Here is a 16,729-nt window from a genome sequence, read left to right as displayed (position 1 = left end):
ATATTTTTATTTATTGTTGAGTCTGGAATTAAGGGTTTAAAATAAATTGTGTGTAACTGTAAAAGGCAACCAATAGTCACTGATAACGGCCCCGTCCACAATCGTAACCGAATCCTGTCTTCCCTTCCCTACAAGATTCCAGAGGTATTGCATTCAAGGAACAATCGAGATAAAAGTGTATGTAATCAGGCAACAACCTTTTCCCACGTATTCCGAGGAATCTTACACATTTCACGAACGGAAGGCTCATGTTGCTACAAAAAAATAGAATATCAACATGATATATTGGCATATGCTAAATGAAAATAGCGCTTCGTAACCCACACTTCCGATCTAAAGGTGGAATTTATAATATGGTTCAGAGAATGTATTTTCTCAGGCCGTCTAAATGCGTGCTACGAATATGACGACCACATTCTGCATGTTGTGAGCCAAGGCAGCTTAGAGCTAGCTGGCGGCAGAGCAATGACTATCACGGGATGGGGTGAGCTCTCCTCTGGAGACAATTCCTCCCAGCAGCTGCAGGTAGCCATCACGTCCGTCGTTGAGCGGAGTGTGTGTAAAGAGGGCTACAGCAGCAACGTTGCAGAGAGCATGACCTGCATCGGCGAAGAGAGGGCTGCGAGGACTCGTGCCAGGGCGAGAGCTGCGGGTCTCTAGTGGAGGGATCCACCAGGTGTGGCATCGTCTCTTGGGGCACGGGATGTAGTTATCCTGGCAGCTGTTTTGTCTAACATGCCCTCTGCTCGCTCCTGGATAACAGAAAATCAGGCATCTAGTGAGGCCGTTCTGCTGAGGCCTGCTTATGCCAATATTGCGAACGTAACAAGAGAACTTTACGTTAAAAGAATGCTTACAAGATACGCTAGTATAATCTGCCTTCATATCTTTAATAATGCGTTCTACAAATTGATTAGACTGATAAACTTTTGTTTTACTTATTTCAAAGGAGTAGGTCTTCAAGAAGATAAAACAGGTCTTATATCAAAAATTGGTAGCGTAAAAAGCAGAGATGGTCAATAACTTTTCGTAAGTGAGGTGACAGAACTTCGTTTATTTTTAAATTTTGCTACTGGAATACATTAGTAAAGAATGATTAAATTCCATGTAAACATCAAAAAATAAAATAATTCATTGTCCAACTATATGGTGGCCCTTTATTCTCACTCAAACAGGCATATTACTTTGTCACCCTTGAAATCATAAAAACATAACATTGAAACTATTACGTCATTTCACTAAATTTATTACCCACATATGTATAAATACAAGTACTTATTGATAATATAAAATATATACAAACGATCATTAGCTTAGGAGAAAAACACTATCTATATGAACCTAGAGAAATAGCATTAAATTGTAAGCCAAACACCAAAACATATGTCCAACTCCAAAAATGTAAGAACATTGCACTTGCTGCAACCCTCAGCCAATCAGGTCAAGGCACAATTGATGTTGGGCCACCACATATGCCTTGCGATTATGGGGAGCTAGATTACTTAAAATTTAGAAACATTACTACATGTAAACGCCTAATCTGATTATTTTGTAAACTGCGATTCTACTGCAAAGCTTTGGGTATCTGTACAAGTAGCAGAAAAATGTTGATGCTGTAAGGAAGTAGGAACCTTCATAATACTTTTTGAAGCATAAATGACCATGTTTCTTTACAAATTTAACAACAAGTGTGAGTAATCTATTGCACTGAAGCAGAATCTTACCAAAAGATATTAAAGGTAAAGTGAACCTCATACATCTGTAACGGAATGAGCATACGATTTCTAGTACGTAGACATAATTTTGTATAACTGGAAACATAAGACTTTACTGCATACAGAATTCACTGAATATTACACGCACTGAGACTGAAAGATTTATTTTGATATTCACCAAATCTCGTAAGCAAGTTAGATAAACAGTAAGTATGGCGCTGTGACGAATTCTGAGACAGAAACTTTTGTCAGCATGAAGCTCTCAGGTTCTAAGTGTTTCACATGTTGTAGATATTTCAGCAATGAAAATCCAACAATTCGTTCCTGATTGGGCATGGTGAAATGCCTTAAGGGCAGAGAGTATATAACAAATATGTTGTACTAGCAGGCTGCATAAAACAAGACACGATTCAACAAACTCTTTTGTATCCATTTAAGATGAAAATGATATTCAACTAAAAGCTTGTGAAAATCTAGATGAATGTATACAATACTTGTATGCTACAAGAATGGATAGCATATCATAGCTATAAATGTATGGTGTCTCTTCTTTCGGACATGTCGGGAAGAACAGACACCATACACATATAACTACCAGACCACAAACCAACAATCATTTTTGTGCGAAATCATGCATTTGGTCGAACTCACGCGGGATTCGGCCTTGCCACGAGCATTGAGATTAATGGGGAGAAAGCACTACCTTCGTTGTGTGTGGAATAAGTCGAGATTAGCATGTGCTGGAGGTCGACATTGCGAGAAGTCCGTGCAGTGGCTTAGAGATTAGAGTGCCTGCCACTTAGCAGAAGATCCCGGGTTCGAATCCTGGGAGGGGCACACATTTTCAATTCCCCCTGCTGATTTCTATTAACCAACCATACACAGGTGATCTTTGTAATTCATTTAAATTTCAAATATATAATATTTCGTAATGAGTATGCACTTGATGAAAATCGTTTTCATCCGCAGATCATTTCATCATCTTCATTTGTGACTGTAACCATTTGGAACGTGTAAAACTTGGGGTATTGTACAGGCGCTGATGACCGCGCGGTTGAGCGCCGCACAAACCAAACATCATAATAAATATCGTTTTGTAATAACTGCTAAAACGAATTAAATATCTGACAATTAAATTACGTGAAATAGATAACAATTATGAGGAGAAGTCAATGTAACTTCAGTAAAGAACTATGTATTTATTAAACGAGGCCTTTCTAAACAGGCTTTACGAGATGAGAGGTTCGTAACAGTTGCAGTGTCCGATTAAGGAACATTTGACTGTGTGCATTGTTGTGTCGTAGCCTCATGTTACATGCCCATAGACCAGATGTGAAGTTCTTATTAAGAAATGACGCTGTACTTGTTCTCTGGGAAATAAGCGCTCTTATAGGGACGCTCTAGAGGATAACAGCCGGCCATGTGGCCGTGTGGTTCTAGGCGCTTCAGTCTGGAACCGCGCGACCGCTACGGTCGCAAGTTCGAATCCGGTCTCGGGCAAGGATGTGTGTGATGTTCTTGGGCTAGTTAGTTTTAAATAGTTCTAAGTTCTAGGGAACTCATGACGTTGAATGTTAAGTTCCATAGTGCTCAGAGCAATTCGAACCATTTTTTTTAGAGGGTAATATACTGACAGTTTCCTCGCTGACTGAAATACCTGTAGGTGCAGACGCAGACGAAACATGTATCACGCAGAAAAGACATTATGCTTAATGATGTCACTACACTAATTAAATATTTCTCTCCAGTCTTAGAAAGTTGTAGTACTTATATTATATTCTTAGCTATTAGTTAACGACGTGAATCACCTCTGTACCTTCATATTTATAGGCCAAAGGCTATACATTCCATTTAGTAAATACGTTACACTAACTGTCCGAACTTCATAACTTTGAAGTTACTTTGGTAAAAGCTACCCCTGACAAGAAGCATTGTCATATTTTAATCTGAACGTCTGCGCTATGCAACTAAATGAGTCCTATTAGAAAACTTGGCACACAATTACTTTCGCAGCTAACTGTTTATAGCAGGTATCTCTTTGACTTATTCTTCAACTAAAATCACAGTCCACACTATAGACCGAGAAAAACGGTTTATAGAGCTGATGATATAAACACTGCATTCAGTCGCTTACACATGACAATAGTCGGTCTTTCCACCTCTCTCCAGAGTCCTTTGTTACCGTTCTATATAGTAACTCATAAAAGCGCATCACTCTCTTATAATATTCATAAACTATAATCTTTCAGTTTTTAATGTGAATATACATTTTCATGTAAACAACACAAAACTTAAGATATTAATTCCACAGATGACAGTTACAGAACGTATACAGGAAGAGGGACAAAACCTGCACTGCTACAATTCTGGTGCGTGGAGGACTCACGCTCTGAGGCTTCTATACACATTTCTTTATGTATATAGACTGTTCATTCATTGACGATATTTGCTTGCCATGGTCACTGATACAGGCAAAATATCACTGACGGGAATTCCAGGATTTTCGAGGGTGCTTTAATTTTAATTTTGTTCCACTCCATATTTTTGTTCTACATAGTGTTTCACAGATGAACTTCTGACTTGGGATATATGGAACATAACGTATATCTGTGCTACTCGAATCTATAGGACACGTTGGTAAGGACAATAAAGCAGACTATAATAGTGCAGATAGGAAACAATATTTTATTGTTAGGTTCTCTTGTTACATGCACAGTCTTGGCATAAACTGGGCTCGAAAGAGTCGATAAGCTATACGCCGGTTATTTCGGTTATCCAGGACCGAGCGGCGGGAACATTAGAGTAGATGCCAGGGTAGTCGGCCTCAGCGCATCCATAGCCCCAGGAGACGACACCGTACTGGGTAGAGCCCTCCACCAGGGGTCCGCCACTGTCTCCTTGGCACGAGTCTAGGCCGCCCTCCTCTTTGCCAGCGCAGATCATGGTGTCCGTGATGGCGCCGCCGTAGGCCTCGTTACACACACCCCGCTCAACGAGGTGCGTGGTGACTGCCTGCAGCTGCGTGGGGGAGCTGCAAGACCTGCAGTCGCCCCACCCCGTGATGGTCACTGCTGTTCCGCCCGCGAGCTCTGAGCTGCCGAGGCTCACAACCTGCAGAACATGGCCGTTATAAACATGCTGCAGACGGCCAAGCAAAATAATGCATTGTCTGAATCACAATATATTTTTTCCCTTTTATACTGAATTTACGGAGCGATATCTCATTAATATATACCAAAACACCAAGTCGATATTGCATGTTCTGTCAATAGACGCTTGTTCCACTGGCAAAGTGCGTAAAATTTTGTCTCATTGAAGGGAAACGTTTACCCCCTGGATATATATAGTTTCTTCTAGGTAGGCTCTTCTTTGCATTAGCCAATATACAACTCAAGCTTGAAATGCGTCACTTACATAAATAATCATACTGCGAAAAGTGTGAAACCTTGAACGAAAACATTCACGTTTATTAAATCACTATTAACCTTTTAGCAGACTATAGGCCCTGTGTTACAAAATAAAGTACTTTTAACGTGTTGCTGATAGTTGTCGTGGCGTCAGTTTGCAGGCTAGGTTGATGCTGCTCTGCATGCTAGTCTATCTTTCACAGACGTCTCATTACCTCTGTATACCTACTGATAGCTACATTCACTTTATCCTGCCTACTGTATGGACCCGTTGGTAACCTCCTACAAATTTAATCGCTACGCACCAAACTTCCTTGAATTACCAAACTGACAACTTCTTCAAGGAACATGTCGTGTTCCATCGGCTGCTCTCATCTTTTCATCAAATTGTGCCTTAATTTTCAGTTTTTTTTTTGTTTTACAATACGATTTCATTTTCAACAGTTACTCGGCCTACCCAAGTACTCTCTCCAAACACATATCAAGAGGTTTTTCCTCTTCTTTGCTGAATTGTTTTTCACGCACGTTTCACTACCATACAACGTTACTTTCCTGACCAATAGTAAAACCCGCTATAACGTACCATCCATTATACTTATATTCCGTGTTAACAAATTATTCTTAATAAACGATTTTCTTGTTATTCCCAGTTTCATTTCAGCCATTATAATTTATTATTTTACCCAAGAGCATATCTCATCCACCACTTTCGTTTTCTCTTTTTCTAATCTAATTAACTCAGCATTAGTATATCTAATATGAGTACATACCATTTCCCTTCGGTTACTTTTTTGTTGTTTTCCATTGTATAAAATATTTTTATATACTAGCCATTCCGTTCAACAGATCTTACAACTCTTTCTCCGCTCCTGACAGAGTTACACTGTGATCGATATGTATCCAAGTTTCTATTTCTTCCTCCTCAACCTTAACTCCATCTTTTAATTTCTCCTTGGCTTCCTTTACTGCTTCCTGCGTGTGTAGATTGAATTAGGAGTAGCCGAAAACGTTGTCTTACTTCCTTCTCTATTGCTCCTTCCATACCATTGTTTAATACTGCGATCTCTTTTCTGTACACGAGCTAGATATCTTCTCATTCTCTGAATTTGGTCCCTACTACCTTCAAAATTTAAGTGAGTATATTCCAATTACTGTTCTGGGAAGTAATATGCAATCTACAAGTTCTATTTATGCAACTTTATCTTTCTTTAAGCTAACATCCAATATTAGCTCTAGGGTTGGTCTTGTCTCGTGCGTTCATAAATTTCTTGCTAACAGAAAATCTTCTGTCAGGATGTTCGCTTCCATCGGTGTTTTAATTCTGCGGAAAATAATTTATGTCAGTCACTTGAGACAATGACTCATTAAACATGTTCGATAATATTGACAGTTGTGGGCACCTGTAAGCAAAATATGCACGAAAGTCAGCTGTAGCAGAAATATAAATGAGGTTTAGGCTCTACAGGCACGAAACGTGTTCCTAAAGTACTACTAAATTCTAGGAAGTCGTGCCACTTCGTCTACGTACCTCATGTGCAGTCCACCAAGACTCCACCAGAAATGAAAGTTTCCAATAAAATAGTTGAAATCATGGTCAGATCGTACGATCTGCAAGTTAAGCATCACTTAACGGGTCTCCAACCAGAACAGAGGTCAGTCGGCTACAGCACTGTGCCACCTACCAGCACTCATGGACCAGACTGTTATAACTGGATCTGCGGTAGTTCTCTTTAAATCAACGAATGACATAAACAAGCGAAGGCACAGCTACAGCAAGTAGTTATGAAAGTAATATCATAGATATCTCCACTACAAAAAAGAGAGTGATTTTATCTGACAGCGGGCCTTTGTGGCCGAGCGGTTCTAGACGCTTCAGTCTGGAAGCGCGCTGCTGCTACGGTCGCAGGCTCCAATCCTGCCTCGGGCATGGATGTGCGTGATGTCCTTAGGTTAGTTAGGTTTAAGTAGTTCTAAGTCTAGGGGACTGATTACCTGAGATGTTAGGTCCCATAGTGTTCAGAGCCATTTGAACAATTTTTTTGTTATCTGAGAACAGAGACTTGCAAAAATGAAAATCGCAGCGTCTGAATTCATATATAAAAAATTTCTAATAGAAATATGAATATTTCTAATGAAATTCCAAACAATTCACTTATGAAATCTTACCCGGTCAACAATCTGTCAAACCTAAACAGCTGTTTAGCAACCTTTTCACTGCTCTACTGACTGTTAAGCACAGTTATCCTTAACTTCATGTATAGAACAATTATTCAATGTTTAGTTACGACTCTGACAGCAGCCGCATTTGCAGACTGTATTATTGGGATGCATGTCCTCCTCTTATGTAAAGAAAAGAAAAAAAGAAAACTGTTCCTTTTAATGATCAACATTATTTCGCCTCCTTTCTGCCATTGTCAGACAGTACGTATAACAGGTTGCATTTTACCTCAATGAGCATTAGACAGAACTTTTGTCTTTATAATACCAAACATTTCATTTTATTCCAGTCCTCGGTAATATTACGCAAAGAGAATATCTCGAGTGAGTGTGTAGTACAAATTCATATTCTACATTCCCATCCACGTTCACAATCCAGAATCACTAAGCTGATAGGTCCTTACATACCACTTGCTTTTAGCTTCGAATCTTTGAAATAACAATTAAATTATGTAATAAAATGCAATCAGTATTAAGATGCAATGTTGTTGTTGTTGTGGTCTTCAGTCCTGAGACTGGTTTGATGCAGCTCTCCATGCTACTCTATCCTGTGCAAGCTTCTTCATCTCCCAGTATCTACTGCAACCTACATCCTTCTGAATCTGCTTAGTGTATTCATCTCTTCGTCTCCCTCTACGATTTTTACCCTCCACACTGCCCTCCAATGCTAAATTTGTGATCCCTTGATGCCTCTAAACATGTCCTACCAACCGATCCCTTCTTCTAGTCAAGTTGTGCCACAAACTTCTCTTCTCCCCAATCCTATTCAATACCTCCTCATTAGTTACGTGATCTACCCACCTTATCTTCAGCATTCTTCTGTAGCACCACATTTCGAAAGCTTCTATTCTCTTCTTGTCCAAACTAGTTATCGTCCATGTTTCACTTCCATACATGGTTACACTCCATACAAATACTTTCAGAAACGACTTCCTGACACTTAAATCTATACTCGATGTTAACAAATTCCTCTTCTTGAGAAACGCTTTCCTTGCCATTGCCAGTCTACATTTTATATCCTCTCTACTTCGACCATCATCGGTTATTTTACTCCCTAAATAGCAAAACTCCTTTACTACTTTAAGTGTCTCATTTCCTAATCTAATTCCCTCAGCATCACCCGACTTAATTTGACTACATTCCATTATCCTCGTTTTGCTTTTGTTGATGTTCATCTTATATCCTCCTTTCAAGACACTGTCCATTCCGTTCAACTGCTCTTCCAAGTCCTTTGCTGTCTCTGACAGAATTACAATGTGATCGGCGAACCTCAAAGTTTTTACTTCTTCTCCATGAATTTTAATACCTACTCCGAATTTTTCTTTTGTTTCCTTTACTGCTTGCTCAATATACGGATTGAATAACATCGGGGAGAGGCTACAACCCTGTCTTACTCCTTTCCTAACCACTGCTTCCCTTTCATGCCCCTCGACTCTTATAACTACCATCTGGTTTCTGTACAAACTGTAAATAGCCTTTCGTTCCCTGTATTTTACCCCTGCCACCTTCAGAATTTGAAAGAGAGTATTCCAGTTAACATTGTCAAAAGCTTTCTGTAAGTCTACAAATGCTAGAAACGTAGTTTTGCCTTTCCTTAATCTTTCTTCTAAGATAAGTCGTAAGGTCAGTATTGCCTCACGTGTTCCAACATTTCTACGGAATCCAAACTGATCTTCCCCGAGGTCGGCTTCTACCAGTTTTTCCATTCGTCTGTAAAGAATTCGTGTTAGTATTTTGCAGCTGTGACTTATTAAACTGATAGTTCGGTAATTTTCACATCTGTCAACACCTGCTTTCTTTTGGATTGGAATTATTATATTCTTCTTGAAGTCTGAGGGTATTTCGCCTGTCTCATACATCTTGCTCACCAGATGGTAGAGTTTTGTCATGACTGGCTCTCCCGAGGCCATCAGTAGTTCAAATGGAATGTTGTCTACTCCCGGGCCTTGTTTCGACTCAGGTTTTTCAGTGCTCTGTCAAACTCTTCACGCAGTATCTTATCTCCCATTTCGTCTTCATCTACATCCTTTTCCATTTCCATAATATTGTCCTCAAGTACATCGCCCTTGTATAAACCCTCTATATACTCCTTCCACCTTTCTGCCTTCCCTTCTTTGCTTAGAACTGGGTTGCCATCTGAGCTCTTGATATTCATACAAGTGGTTCTCTTCTCTCCAAAGGTCTCTTTAATTTTCCTGTAGGCAGTATCTATCTTACCCCTAGTGAGACAAGCCTCTACATCCTTACATTTGTCCTCTAGCCATCCCTGCTTAGCCATTTTGCACTTCCTGTCGATATCATTTTTGAGACGCCTGTATTCCTTTTTGCCTGCTTCATTTACTGCATTTTTGTATTTTCTCCTTTCATCAATTAAATTCAATATTTCTTCTGTTACCCAAGGATTTCTATTAGCCCTCGTCTTTTTACCTACTTGATCCTCTGCTGCCTTCACTACTTCATCCCTCAGAGCTACCCATTCTTCTTCTACTGTATTTCTTTCCCCCATTCCTGTCAATTGTTCCCTTATGCTCTCCCTGAAACTCTGTACAACGTCTGGTTCTTTCAGTTTATCCAGGTCCCATCTCCTTAAATTCCCACCTTTTTGCAGTTTCTTCAGTTTCAATCTGCAGTTCATAACCAATAGATTGTGGTCAGAATCCACATCTGCCCCAGGAAATGTCTTACAATTTAAAACCTGGTTCCTAAATCTCTGTCTTACCATTATATAATCTATCTGATACCTACTAGTATTTCCAGGATTCTTCCAGGTATACAACCTTCTGTTATGATTCTTGAACCAAGTGTTGGCTATGATTAAGTTATGCTCTGTGCAAAATTCTACAAGGCGGCTTCCTCTTTCATTCCTTCCCCCCAATCCATATTCACCTACTATGTTTCCTTCTCTCCCTTTTCCTACTGACGAATTCCAGTCACCCATGACTATTAAATTTTCGTCTCCTTTCACTACCTCAATAATTTCTTTTATCTCGTCATACATTTCATCTATTTCTTCATCATCTGCAGAGGTAGTTGGCATATAAACTTGTACTACTGTAGTAGGCATGGGCTTTGTGTCTATCTTGGCCAAAATAATGCGTTCACTATGCTGTTTGTAGTAGCTAACCCGCACTCCTATTTTTTTATTCATTATTAAACCTACTCCTGCATTACCCCTATTTGATTTTGTATTTATAACCCTGTAATCACCCGACCAAAAGTCTTGTTCCTCCTGCCACCGAACTTCACTAATTCCCACTATATCTAACTTTAACCTATCCATTTCCCTTTTTAAATTTTCTAACCTACCTGCCCGATTAAGGGATCTGACATTCCACGCTCCGATCCGTAGAACGCCAGTTTTCTTTCTCCTGATAACGACGTCCTCCTGAGTAGTCCCCGCCCGGAGATCCGAATGGGGGACTATTTTACCTCCGGAATATTTTACCTAAGAGGACGCCATCATCATTTAATCATACATTAGAGCTGCATGTCCTCGGGAAAAATTACGGCTGTAGTTTCCCCTTGCTTTCAGCGGTTCGCAGTACCAGCAGAGCAAGGCCGTTTTGGTTAATGTTACAAGGCCAGATCAGTCAATCATCCAGACTGTTGCCCCTGCAACTACTGAAAAGGCTGCTGCCCCTCTTCAGGAACCACATGTTTGTCTGGCCTCTCAACAGATACCCCTCCGTTGTGGTTGCACCTACGGTACGGCCATCTGTATCGCTGAGGCACGCAAGCCTCCCCACCAGCGGCAAGGTCCATGGTTCATGGGGGGTAAGATGCAATGTATTCTGAAAAACGTAATTTCATAGTGGAGCAGTAGCTGCACGTTGCTGTCAAAGGAGAATGAACCGGAAATCTCAAGGAGTGAAAAGTCGTATTCACGTGTGGAAGAGTCGTGAAGCTCATGTTCAATCACGTTGGAAACATCGTAGACGGTTCCCCCGCTATCACGAATTGAGCTGCCAGCCCGCACTGAGAGCATGTCTGCGGTGTAACCGACGATGCAGTGTCCCGCCGTCAGGACCCAAGTGGAGCTGATGATAGAGCCGCCGCAGCTATGGGAGCCGAACTCCTGCATCGAGACCTGCCACGGGAAGTGCGAGATGTCCACAGGCTCACCGCCCACGATGCGGCCATCAAGGAGAGGCCTGGGCGAGCGGACCCTGGTGGAGGGCGCGGCGCTGCAGGCAGCGACCAGCAGCCAGAGGACGGCGGCGGACTTGGACCTCTCTCTGGTGGCTCTGGATGCCCCCAGTTCGGCATCCCATTAATACTGAGCTGGCTTATTAGTCCTTGGCAACATAATGCGATATTTCATAATGCGACCTTCTTTGCTTCTCGGGGTGTCTGGAGAAGGTCAAGTTGTTCTCATACAACACAATACGTCTTAAGTACTTACGCAGAAACAGCGACACATCTTTGCTGATAAGAGATACAATCTTCCAAACCATTGAGTAACATCACTTTCTCTTATCAGGATAAGCGACAACTTTGCAGGTGTGCCAAGCCAAACAAATTGTCAGATACAATGAACATAAAAAGAAGAAAATACTTTATGTTAAGCTAAATAAAGTAATCTTAAAAGCCTACACTGAAAAAGTTTTACTGTCAATTTAACACACTGCCCACTCCAGAAATCTGAAATACCCTGAAAAAATGAGCTCTAACATTTCGTTCAAACTCAAGGGAGAAAAAAGTAGTACATATACAGACTAACGTTGCCAGTCTAATGATTGGACTTTTTCTGCCAATGTAGTCGCAATAACAAACATTAAAATGTATCACTACATAAATGAGTCGACCCATTGGGAATCATTTCTAAAGTAGGCTGAAAAATTTCCATCTCTACATAGCACACATTTGTGGAAAGTTACCAAGGGTTCCATACAGCAGGCAGGTTAAAGTTAATGTTGGTATCGGTAGGTGTACAGAGATATTAAGACGTCTGTGAAAGATAGAGTAGCATGCCGAGCAGCATCAACCAATCCTTCGAACTGAAGCCTACGACAACAATCAGCAGCTTCTCAAAAGTACTTTATTTTGCAACACAGTGCTTATGTGCTGCGAAAAGGTTAATAGTGATTTAATAAACGTGAATGCTTTTGTTGAAGGATCTACACATTTCGCAGTATGATTTTTAACTGTGATTGTTTATGTAAGTGATGCATTTCAAGCTTGAGTTGTACGTTGGCTAATGCAAAGAAGGGCCCACCTAGATGTAAGTATATATATTCAGGGAATAACCGTTCAATACCACGAAATCTTACACATTTCGCAAGCGGAACAAGCGTCTGGGGACAGAACATGCAATGTCGACGTGATGTATTGGCAAATGTTAATGAGAACATCGCTCTGTAAGGCATAATTCAGTAGGAGGACTGGAACTTAGATAGTGGCAACTATTCATTCACAACCGATACAATTCTAATTGCTCTCCGAAAGAAAGACACCATAGTGGATTACAACAACCGTGAAGAATGAAATTCCTGTGAATTACAAATATCAACGGCGCTAATCGCTGTGCTCTCGATGGCTTAGGGATAGCCAGCACGGTAGCTAAGCGTGTTTGGTGAGAATGTTAGCTACCCTCTGTAATAAAAATAACTGAGTGCACGGATCAACGAAGAACCTGAACGGGTGTAGCGGGACGTCCATCTTGAACAAACGCAACGAACAAAATGACAGCAACAAAAAAAAGAGGGCTACAGTGACTGCCTAGTAAGCAAGAGATCACGGCTGCGAATCCCGATCGGTCACGCGTTTTTTACCCTCCCCGTTGATTTCTGTCAACCTCCCGTACACAGCTGATATTTGTAATTAATTGAAATATCATTCTTCGAGGCTGTCACGATCAACCATGGTGTCACTTAAGACATAATATTTCAATATTATATTATTTATTTTATGTTGTTTTATATTTATATTATTATTTTATATTACTTTTATATTATATTATTTATGTATTATATTATATTAATTATATTATTATATGAATTAATAATTAATATTAATTAATATATTAAACTATATTAATGTCTGTTATTGCGACTACTTTGGCAGAAAAAGTCCAAGCATTAGACTGGCAACGTTAGTCTGTATATGTACTACTTTTATATATTATATATTTTATATTATACTATTTTATATTATTTTATATTATTTAAATATTCCTAAATTTTAAGTAAGCTTGCTGTACATAATCAAAAGGGATAAGTGATACCCCTACATTAATTGTGCCTTGACCTGACTGGCTTAGAGTTGCAGCAAGTGCAATATTTTTAGATGTTGGGAGTTGGACGTATGTTTTGATGTGTGGTTTATATTTTAATGCCATTTCTGTAGGTTCATATAGACGGTGTTCTTCTCCTCAGCTAATGGTTAAAAAATGGTTCACATCTCTCTGACCACTATGGGACTTAATATCTGAGGTCATCAGTCCCCTAGACTTAGAACTATTTGAACCTAACTAACCTAACGACAACACACACATCCATGCCCTAGGCAGGATTCGAACCTGCGACCGTAGCAGCAGCGCAGTTTCGGACTGAAGCGCCTAGAACCGCTCGGATATTATATTATGAATCAGTACTTCTGCATAAACAATATGTTTAATTACATATCTGTGGGTACTACATTTAGTGAGACAACGTAATAGTATCAACGTTATTCATTTATGTTTTCAAGGTGTGCCTGTTTGAGTGGAATAAAGGGCCAAAATATAGTTGAACAATGAACAATTTTATTTTTTAATGTTTACTTGAGATTTAATCATTATTTACTAATGTATTCCAGTAGCAACATTACAAAATAAACAAATATCTGTCCCCTCCCATATGAAAACTTATTGACCATTTCTGTTATTACGCTACCAATTTTTCGTATAAGACCTGTTTTATATTCTTGAAGACCTACTCCTTTGAAATAAGTGGAACAAAAGTTTATCAGTCTAATCAATTTGTGGAACGCATTATTAAAGATATGAAGGTAGATTATACTAGCGTATCTTGTAAGCATTCTTTTAACGTAAAGTTCTCTTGTTACATTCACAATATTGGCATAAGCAGGCCTCAGCAGAACGGCCTCACTAGATGCCTGATTTTCTGTTATCCAGGAGCGAGCAGAGGGCATGTTAGACAGGACAGAACAGCTGCCAGGATAACTACATCCCGTGCCCCAAGAGACGATGCCACACCTGGTGGATCCCTCCACTAGAGACCCGCGGCTCTCGCCCTGGCACGAGTCCTCGCAGCCCTCTCTTCGCCGATGCAGGTCATGCTCTCTGCAACGTTGCTGCTGTAGCCCTCTTTACACACACTCCGCTCAACGACGGACGTGATGGCTACCTGCAGCTGTTGGGAGGAATTGTCTCCAGTGGAGAGCGCACCCCAGCTCGTGATGCTCATTTCTGTGCCTCCAGCTAGCTCCGACCTCCCTAGGCTCACCACCTGCACAATATGATCGTCATATTCGTAGCACCCTGTAGACAGCCAGAGAAGATACTTCGTCTCAATCATAACACAAATTCCACTTTTAGATGGGAATTGTGCGTTACGAAGCGCTGTTTTCATGTAACAAATGTTTATATATCTTGTCGATATTGCATCTTTTGTAGCAACCTGTCCCTTTAGTTCGTGAAATGTATAAAATTCCTTAGAATTCGTAGGAAAAGATTGTTGCCTGAATATATAATGACCTGGTGCTTCACGTCGGAAGATTCAAATGGAATGGTAGAGACATTTTCGCTGGTGGCTCAGTAGCCCGATGCGTGAACAGACTTGGCGCCCACAAGCTAGGCAAATATGAGTCACTCCAGCAGGATGGTTCGTCATAAGCTCATGTCTGTGCGATCGTTTTGCAACTAAGTTGTTAAGCGATACTTGGTCGTGCATCTCGCTTCCAGTCATTTTCCTCCATTTGCTGCGATCGTCAGCGAGTCGCTGCCACTTGCCACTGTCAATATTAAATGCGCACGTTTCACCCTTGACACATTCCCTAAAGCGTAGTCAAGGTCTTCCACGAGGTCTCTCTGCTCCTGCTGTTTCATTGAGTAATGAGGGCCGGGGAAGACGGGAGTGGCCCATACGATGTAGATGTCCTAACCACCGCAGGCAATGTTGCTTGAGCGTGGCAGTGATACTCTGTTGCTTTGCAGTTTTCAGAACTACATCACTTGTCACACGATCCTTCCATGATATTACCAAGATCCTCCATAAGCACACCAGGTGTAAGGTGTTGAGCTTTCGTTCCTGTTTGGCACGCGACGTCCAAGTTTCGGTTCCAAACAGGACAGTACTCGGCACACTTGACTGATACACAAGAATTTTTGTCGACAATGTAAGGTGCTTGTTGTCCCATGGTCGTGTGCGGAACTTTTCGAAAGTGCTGGCAGCCTTTCCTATTCGTGCATTTATCTCCTCATCCAGGGAGAGACCTTCTGTCGTTATTGCACCAAGATATCTGAATTTATCGACTACCTTCAACAAGGAGCCGTCCAGTTTGATGACAGGCGGACCTGTGTATCCTTATGTCATTACAATCGTATTCTTTACGTTTACAGACATGGAGAAGAGAATTTATCCACAAAATATTGCATGGGTTTTCATGCCAGATGACAGTGGCATGACGATTTGCCTCAAGGAGAGGTTTCAGGACATTTACGCTCTGGATGAACCAATACTGGGATCTTACTTCCAGACTACAGAACACATTTCCAGGCGTAACGGTAAGAAGCGATTTTATCTTCTGCCTGTCTTCAGAAATAGGAGCGGCTGGGTTCCAGGATTCCACCTCCTTTCGTATCTTATCACAGAATACCTCTGCTCCAGCAGTGTTTCTTGTTTGGCAAAGATTAATTTTAGTCTTGCAAGGTGTTCTGGCAGCGTGAAACTTTTCATTCACCAACCGCACTTTTGTCGCCACTAGTGCATGATCCGTGTCAGCCTACACTAAGGAAAGAACGTGTATGAAGAAAGTAACGCAGATTTTTCCTTTTAGTTAGAATACTACCTAACTGTTGAGCGGGGGTGCATCCAGGAAACCTTGTGGTTCAGCTTGCCTTTAAAGTATGTATTGCTGATACACAGCTGATACTTTGCACAGATTTCCATTCAGCTTTCCCACTCAGTGTTTGCCTAGGCAAGTGGCAAATTCACTACCGGTACGAGCGCTGAAATCACCAAGGATTCATGGACGGTCCCTGGAGTGCACTCCTTGTGCCACATCGCTGATTTGTTCATAAAACTGATCATTGGCATGTGCAGCTGAGGTGAGTGTTTGAGTATATACAGATATCAGCGTCACTGTCAACTACTTTTTGTGAAATGCATCTATTCCCTCTCAGAAAAAAGTGTAGTTTTTTCCTATATTGGGCCTTCTTCTGGCAGATGG

At 40.8% G+C, this 16,729-nt stretch overlaps 1 protein-coding gene across 1 annotated transcript; it reads right to left on the bottom strand.

The window, feature by feature from the left end:
- Positions 1–4,466: 4,466 nt before the first annotated feature.
- LOC126176208 (trypsin delta-like) lies at positions 4,467–15,697 on the bottom strand. The gene is made up of 4 exons (XM_049923353.1): positions 15,541–15,697; positions 14,675–14,819; positions 11,168–11,583; positions 4,467–4,831 (listed from the first exon to the last, which is right to left on the bottom strand). Exons 1-4 carry the CDS (start codon positions 15,695–15,697, stop codon positions 4,467–4,469), a joined length of 1,083 nt encoding a protein of 360 aa, XP_049779310.1.
- Positions 15,698–16,729: the final 1,032 nt, after the last annotated feature.

Source organism: Schistocerca cancellata, chromosome 3, assembly GCF_023864275.1.
Source record: "Schistocerca cancellata isolate TAMUIC-IGC-003103 chromosome 3, iqSchCanc2.1, whole genome shotgun sequence".
NCBI classification, from domain to species: domain Eukaryota; kingdom Metazoa; phylum Arthropoda; class Insecta; order Orthoptera; family Acrididae; genus Schistocerca; species Schistocerca cancellata.
This window is presented reverse-complemented; position numbering and strand designations above follow the sequence as displayed.